The sequence below is a fragment of the Saccostrea echinata genome, unplaced genomic scaffold (genome assembly GCF_033153115.1).
Source record: "Saccostrea echinata isolate AGI-Se365-2 ecotype Australia unplaced genomic scaffold, CSIRO_AGI_Sech_v1 ptg000053l, whole genome shotgun sequence".
Classification (NCBI taxonomy): domain Eukaryota; kingdom Metazoa; phylum Mollusca; class Bivalvia; order Ostreida; family Ostreidae; genus Saccostrea; species Saccostrea echinata.
In genome coordinates, this window is record NW_026889802.1 from 2747037 (window position 1) to 2755211 (window position 8175).

Consider the following 8175-nt stretch of genomic DNA (forward strand, 5'->3'; position numbering starts at 1 on the left):
ATATATCAAGATTTAGTGTTTTTGTTTTGTTTTGGTTTTTGAAAGAAAAGGTCTGTAGCGTAGCATCCGTCCTGAATGGAAGATACAGTTACAAACCAATAACTATATACGTAATATGTCCACAGTTTCTTTCCAGTCATTACAATAGGTTCTGTTGAGATTTTGTACATCCCATTGGTACATTCCTTATAGTTTCTTTTGGGACATTATCTATAGCTTATACGTCATATTGCCAAACAAATCTATTTAGATATTGTCTGAAGTTTTCATTGAGGTATATAAGTTTCCATCCCTAAGATAGCGTCTGGTGTTCTCGAGTGAAGTTGAATAGGACTTTATGCCAGGGGCTCTGAAGACATTACTGTAGAAAGATTGGTCCTATGTTATAACTATTAAATTGCACTGACTACGAAATTACGTACGAAGAATCAATTCAATCTTGAAAGATACTTGAAAGATAATTAAATGCTCTTACTTAATTGTATATTAAGCATTTATATTCAACTAATGCCTTGTTTCACACTTCAAAGTTATTGACCCTTTAAATCTTTATTTTTTATTGGCTCATTTAAATACGAAAGGAATAAAGATCACACTTAATTGTTCGGAAAAAGATCTAAATAATGGTGAGAGTGATAGATGGAAATTTTCGTCAGTACATCTTCACATTCCCTGTCAATGATGCATAATTATTATTTGACTAAATTTTCATTTATCATCAAGATTCTTTGTACAAAAGTGTCCATATTTGGAACTCGGTATTGGAAACCTTTCATCAACATATATAATATACTTGTAGAGTAAGAAAATACATGTATGAACCGAACCACTGTAAATGGCTAGGTCAAAATCAAAATTTTAATAATGAAAGTAATTTTTTAGTTCAATTAGACTAAAGATCATGATTAAGAAAAATGGCTGGGACCATCTGTAAATTTGACCAAGAACAAGCTTCCAGAGTGTCTTTGTTAATATAAAGACCCCAAAGGGGTCTTTGACACAGGAATGTAAAAGTAGGTTTAGTAAATTTCTTTCAACATCTTAATTGTTCTCAAGAAAAACAGGCCATATTTAGTCAAATTAATAAGACAGCCTCTCCCATGTTCTGAAGATTCAAAATCTCTTTGACCTCATGACCTTCTGGGTTGTGTCACAATAGGTCAAAATAACTGGAAATAGTCTTTAAAGGAATAGGGCTACAACATAATTAAAATCAATATGCATGCATCCGTATGTGGTGTAAATTCAATGGCCCCATGGGATAAGGTCAAAATAGAGGTCCATGTTTTTGACAAGAATATACAAAAACGTTTTTTTAAATCTTACTCAGAGAAGCATGGTCAAGCATCACCATGTACACATGCTGTAGAGATTTGTATTTGTTCATATGATTTTCAAAAAAGAAAAGAAAAAGGCGAGAGTACAGTACCAGTACAAAGTTTAACGCAGGAATGTAAAGGCCACCTTAAAGGGGCACAGACACATTTGCATTGTCGTTTTGAATTTTTCTATTTATTTAAAAAATAACTTCAGTTTTATGATTTGAACTTACATGAAAATTCTTTATATTTAATGACAATGGCGTTCTCCATGACTTTGCAACAAATACTGTGTTTCTAAACATGGGGCTCGAGCCCTGTTAATATTTATATGTTTACATTTTATTGGGTATGTTCGAATTGCTAGCACAACACTGCACACATCACTTAACATGAATTGACAACACTTGCTATCCATAGAGACTTTTCTTGTAACACTCCAACTACGCCTGTTGAAATAACTTTTTGAAACTTCCTTTTCTTCACGCAAGCTCTTGAACAAGCCACAAATTTCCCACATTTCTTTAATATTAAGTGCAAGGATGTTTGACAATAAAACACGCCAGAAATCCGTAGTTTAGGTAATTTCCAGATACTAAATATAAAGAGTTTTCTAAACAAGCTTTTATAACATATAGACCTGAAACGTTCTCACAACATGCAAGACGTAAAATTTTACCAAAAATTTTGAAGTAAATAACTTCCAATCTGTATCTATGACCCATTAAAGAAGCTCTAAACACTAATGAAAAAAAAAGACTTTTAGTATCATATAAAGGTGTACATACCGAGTTTATCTAGTTCATTTTCAACATGGGTACCTGTCATATTTCTACAGGAGAAACGTTCAAAGACACTGAGGGATAAGTGAACAAGAATTGCTTCGGGAAAATACCTGCAAATAATGTGTTCTATTACTTTATCTTGGTCTAATACATGTATAATGTTAAGAATACAACAATCTACTTCAAATCGTGTCATTTACAGCAAATTTCCACTTATTCCTTTGTTCATCAAAGGGCAGCTCACTCCAACTGCATAAAACTACCAGGTAATTAGAATTCTTCAGTGAGCAGTGTTTAGAGCTTCCTTAACACAAAAAAATGTCAGTAGGTTGAGGCCAATGGGTCTCTTGTCTATGAATCTGTGTGAATCTAAGTTTACAAATGACCAGTTTATGTAGTTGTGATAGGTAGTTAAGTTGAAAATACATAGGTATGCTTTATAGATGCTCGAATTCCAAAAAGACATAATTTGCAAGTGCGTCAGTAAATCCCTTTCTCCGATAATTTAGTTTCGTCAGGAATTTAATATCACTTACAAGGACTTGAGAAAATATATTTTTCATCAAAGATACAAAAAATGACAAGATAAATAACAAACATTAACGATTTATTCAAATAAAAAAAAAAGGGATTTAAATACAATACAGATCATTAATAGAACATTGACATTTTATAAACGAATTATATATATATATATAAAAACATACTTTTTTTCTCCAGTCAATAGCTCCAAAAACATCCAATAACCTTTATCTATGAATTCAGTCAAAAGTGGCACAAAGGAAATTTATCAAAATAAAAAAGAGAGAGAAATGCGTCTTTAGCTTTTGTTTACGATCCGCGCCTGTAGCAGTTCTTTGAAATATTATCAAGCAGATTACCCACATTATCTCTTAATATCATAATCTCCGATGAAAGCCATTAATTTTAACTAATTTCAGCTCCCTATATCCATTGATACTTTGTGCCAAGTTCGTTGAAAATGGTCCAGAGATTTTGAAAAGTGGTAAGGATTGAAGAATGTTCAAACATTTATGACATGTAAGTGGTCGACAAGACATACTCAGCGGAAAAGTCTGAAAAGTGCCATATGGTCGTCGTACCGGGTTGATTAAATGACACGGGATTGTCCACACACATAATTTTATACAATTCTAAAGATGAGTTGCCTGCAAATATATTCAAATTAGGTCCAAAGGGCAAACCAACCAGATAGGTGCTAAGTATTCAGGCTAATAATGTTTCTTGTCTAAACTGTTAGAAAGGACATTGATACTAACTGTTATGTGGTGTTGCCATATTTTGACTGGCTGCAAAAACATTTGAACATTTATATCATTTAAGCTTTAAACCTTAACTATCATTAAACTTTAAAGATGCTCATGGATCACCATAGCACTTGTAAACATTTTTGACCTGAATTAAGTAAGATTTGGACACATCGATAGTCCACTTTATCACAAGCTACATTCCGCACAGATACTGACGCAAACATTAGTAGGCGATAATCCAGCAACATGGCTGCTCCAACCACCATGAAGGCGCTGATCAAGACAAAGGAAGGCAAGTCGTTTGACTATGTAGATGTTCCTGTACCAGAGCCCAGCGGTGACGAAGTTCTTATCAAAGTTGATGCTGTGTCTGTGTGTGGTTCCGACATTAACCTTTACTCCTGGAACCAAGTGGCCCAGGTCATAGCTTCCATTCCCTTTACTCCGGGTCACGAATGCGCAGGGACCGTGGTGAAATGTGGTCCTGATGCCAAAGGCATGAAGGTGGGGGCCAAGGTTGGGGTGGAAAACCACTACTACTGTGGGGAGTGTTATCAGTGTCAGCATGACACGAAAGCAATATGTAAGAACATGGGGCAGTTTGGGCATGGTAAGAAGACGCCTTACGGAGGGTGTTCCGAGTATACCATCGTACCCGCTAAATATCTGTATCAAATGAAAAGAAATATTGGTGAGTGATATACATTTATCATTTATATTTTTTCAGCGCTGTAGTGAGTAAAGTTCTAATGTGGTCAATTTTACATCTATTTTTCAGATGCTGACGAGATTGCAATGTTAGAACCACTAGGTGTCGCTCATAATGCCACAGAGAGGCTTGAAGTGGCGGGAGAAGACGTGCTTATCATTGGATGTGGACCTGTAGGTCTCCTTGTTCTCATGGTCGCCAAAGCTGTAGGAGCAAAACGGTGCATATATTAGATTTATTTATTACCATATAAAGATGCACGTATTTCTTGATACAACCTCATTTACAGATGTTCTTTACATTCCAGTCCTGTCATATTTTCCTGAATGTTGTATAGCATTATTTCGTTTACATTTATCAATAAATATACCCAATAAGAAATTTTATGATAAAAATTGTTTTATGACCTAGATCTTAAATCTCCCTTTAATGCAATTTGTGCGTCTTTTCGAATACTTTGAAGGATTAAGTTTTTCCTTTTGTAGATCGATAGTGCTCTATAGAATATTTTCGCTGACCTTATTATGTCCATATAGTTTTATGTTACTATAGTAAACTCAATTCTTGAGAAAATGCTCAAAAGTTTAAAAAAAATCTCATGATCCATTAACCAGACACATTTTTCAGGGGGCACTTTCATCCTACTCGAATACGTTTTAATCTTGTTGTGCAAACACATTAGTAACTTACAACTCACGTTCTATATCTCCTGTGCATTACCTTGTTGAATCATTGCAGAGTAATATCAGCAGACATTGATCAAAAACGGCTAGATATGGCGAAGTCTTTAGGGGCAGATGTGATCACTAACACTCGCGAAAAGAACCTCAAAGATGTAAGATATGTCTCAGTTATCTCTAGTTGAGTTCAAGTTCAGAGAATATACAAATATATATCCTAGTAGTGTTACTGTGTATCATGTGTATACATGCATTTCTTACAAAAAGCCCCCAAAATTGTATTTGGTCACTTCTTACAACGAAGGAAAGCCCTTACAACCCAATCTGACACTTTAACAAAACTCACCGATACATTACAGTGTATTGTCTTCTTGACAGTTTATCATGGAGTTTACAAATGGTGATGGAATTGGGAGGATCTGTGAGTGTAGTGGTGCTAGTACAATGGTGAATTCAACCTTCTCAATGTTACGAAAAGGTGGACAAATGACCTTCGTGGGACTTCCAAAGGAACCACTTCACGTGGAGAACGTATTGCAAGATGTTGGTGTGTATAAAAAGAGACCAACTGAACACCCTCTCTTTCAAATCAGTATGATATTTAGCCATATTACATAAAAAATCAGGTTTGTATGTGACTATAACTTAACTTTATCAAATCAGCGCTGTTGTTCTGACTAGTAGATTGTTTAGTTGTGTGATGCAATGGCTGGCAAATGATTCCGTCATTGTATGACTGATATTGTACATGACCTGTAATTGTTTTAAATACTTAGACAAACCATTCTATCCTCTGAATGACCTTTAACTCTGATTAAAATTTTTAGCAAACTTTCCTGGCCCTTCTAAGATCTAAAACCCTCTCTGAATGTCTAACATATTTTAAACTAAATGCTCTGCCTAGGACTAGAATAACGCTCTTTCATTGAATAACGGATATCACGTGCCTATCTTTAAATATTTCTTTGAACCGGTCACAGTAGCCCCGTGGTAGGACGTTCGATTCGTGTTTGATTCCCGTTCCTTCAACAAGCGCCCGGCACTAAAAGTGAAAGTCACAGGTGTTCGGTTAAAAACCAAGGTCCCGTGTCACAGTAGGCGTTGGCACGATAAAGAACTCACTACTCAATGGCCCTGAGTGCCGAGTAAAGGTCTAAATTTCAAGCCCTTCAGCGGTATATGGGGACAATTCTATGAGAGAAAAAAAATTTCGAATGGGACTTATCACGTTAAACCTTATACAATCAATCAACATTTCTTTCGACTCCTAAAAGTAAAATTTGGACGGTAACATGGAGGATTAAAAGATGTTATGTCATCAACCCGTCATATTTCTGTGGACAGGAACAAACCTAATAAGTAATAATAATGTATAATATACTAGAATTCTTATACTGCTAATAGCTCTATGTATAACATTAAAACATGAAAAGTTTGTACTAGGCTCCAATATAGTTCGTGGCCAGAGTACCATTTGGTCAAGGTCATTTTTGTCCTCCATACAGATTTGTCACGCTCTATGACATATAGGCCTATGTATCTTTTTTCAGTGTTTAAGGCACTGACTCTAAAAACCATCCATGGCCGTCAGATTTATCACACCTGGGAAGAAACGGAGAGATTGGTTGCAGACGGCAAAATTGACGTCAAAAAGGTCATAACTAACAGGTTCCCGATGTCAAAATTCGAAGACGCCTTCAAAGCTCTGTTTGCGGGGAAGGACTGTAAGATTATACTGTATCCCTCACAGTGATCAGCAGCAAGGGAATATGTCCTGGATCAGCGAGAAATTGGAATACAAATAAACAGATATTTCGAAGACCAATTCAAACAATTACAATTCTTTACTTACAGTGATTTAAAGAGTAAAATGCTGTATTTAGTAGTTTATTTTTAATTTTATATAAATTAATAAAATTAATAAAGTATATTAATTTATAATTATGTGTTTTGCTACTTATGAAAATTTGTAATTCTGTTGAAATGTACGATTTAAGTTTAACATACTGAACACAACCCAGTATATAGCTCTAAGGCTTATCATTTTATTTCTAGGCCATCATTAAAAATATCTTTGTTTCCCCTAACCCGACCCTAAAATTTCAAGTTGGGTAGGTAGGTAGGTAAATTTTTTTTTCTGACAGCAGTTTTGAAAATACGTTCTGAAAAATTGAATACTAGTAATATCTTTAAAAATAAGAAAGAACAAAAGAAACCGATTTTTAAACCGAATATCATACAAATGAAATTTAAAAGCAACATGTATGATAAATTAATTCACAAATATTATTCATTTGAACTTGTGAAATATCTCAGGCCAGCGTATATTATTAAAATCGAAAAGACAAGATTCGCAAATACTCAACCATTGGCCATCCGAGTAAATTTTCCAAACCTACTATCATCTTCGAGTGCTTACACAGACAAAATGTCAAGGGCCTCACGTTGCGCAGTAATTCAAGTGTTTCGTTTGTAGTCTTGACGTAATTCAGGAGCTTATTGTAAGTCACAGGTCCCAATGTGGGAAGTGGAGACTGGTCAGTCGAATGAGACCGTAAAAAAAGTAGGACCATGCAGTGTCGCAGTATACATGTAGATGTTGGCAAGATAAAAGATCTCTTACTGATGCTTTATAATCAATGGCCATAAGTGTCGAGAAAAAGTCTCAATTAGGAGCCCTCCACCAGGCAGATGTTGAAATGTTGTCGACCTAACAATTTAAAAAAGGTATTTTAAAGCAAAAATACAACCTATTTTCAAGGGGCTAACTAAAGAAAAATACACTGGACGTCTCAGAAAGAACCATTAGCCAATTTTAAAGATTTCAACACTATTTGAAAAAGAATGTACCTGTATAAACAATATTTAATTCAACCAAACCATATCTAAAATGATTAAAGTTTCATATATCTAATCTTATAGTCACGAAGTTTACCCCATAAATAAAAGGAAGGAAGAAACGACATCTGAATTATATTTATCAAGATGAAATAATTATACAGACATATTTACAAATCCTATGATCCGATATAGTGAAAAATAGAATCATACATGAAGTGTTTATTAGATCGAATAAAATGCGGTGAAATTTATTGATATGCATACAGTGGGCCTCTCATCTGGTCCTGAGGTAGGTTTTGCCATGCTTACTACGTACATGTACGTTGATTTTAGATATTTGTAAATACCATCTTAACACTCCTTAGTCATAGTATATTTAATTCACAAAATGTTTCAAGAGTGTAGGATTCCAGTAAGTTATGTATATATATATATACCGCCGTTCTTTTATAACAGGAACTAACCCTCTGTGGCCATGTTGTGGGCGCCAAATGAGAGTAAAACAAAAGCCGCCGTTCTGATAAAAAAAAAACGGATTTTGATGAAATTGTACTTTACAAAGTTGAAAAA

The 8175-nt window shown here is 34.7% G+C and overlaps 1 protein-coding gene across 1 annotated transcript; it reads left to right on the top strand.

Annotated features, from left to right (window-relative positions):
- The first annotated feature begins 3501 nt into the window (after positions 1-3501).
- LOC133204457 (L-threonine 3-dehydrogenase-like) lies at positions 3502-6627 on the top strand. Its single transcript, XM_061340191.1, has 5 exons — positions 3502-4066; positions 4154-4304; positions 4823-4919; positions 5143-5311; positions 6315-6627. The coding sequence occupies exons 1-5, from the start codon at positions 3622-3624 to the stop codon at positions 6515-6517; spliced, it is 1065 nt and encodes a 354-aa protein (XP_061196175.1). The 5' UTR covers positions 3502-3621; the 3' UTR covers positions 6518-6627.
- Positions 6628-8175: the final 1548 nt, after the last annotated feature.

What these genes read in the sequence shown, in the direction of transcription:
- LOC133204457 (XM_061340191.1), top strand. Translation starts at nt 3,622, where the DNA reads ATGGCTGCTCCAACCACCATGAAGGCGCTGATCAAGACAAAGGAAGGC. An exon ending in TCAAATGAAAAGAAATATTG is followed by an intron (nt 4,067 to 4,153) that starts GTGAGTGATATA and finishes TCTATTTTTCAG; the next exon opens with ATGCTGACGAGATTGCAATG. An exon ending in AAAGCTGTAGGAGCAAAACG is followed by an intron (nt 4,305 to 4,822) that starts GTGCATATATTA and finishes GAATCATTGCAG; the next exon opens with AGTAATATCAGCAGACATTG.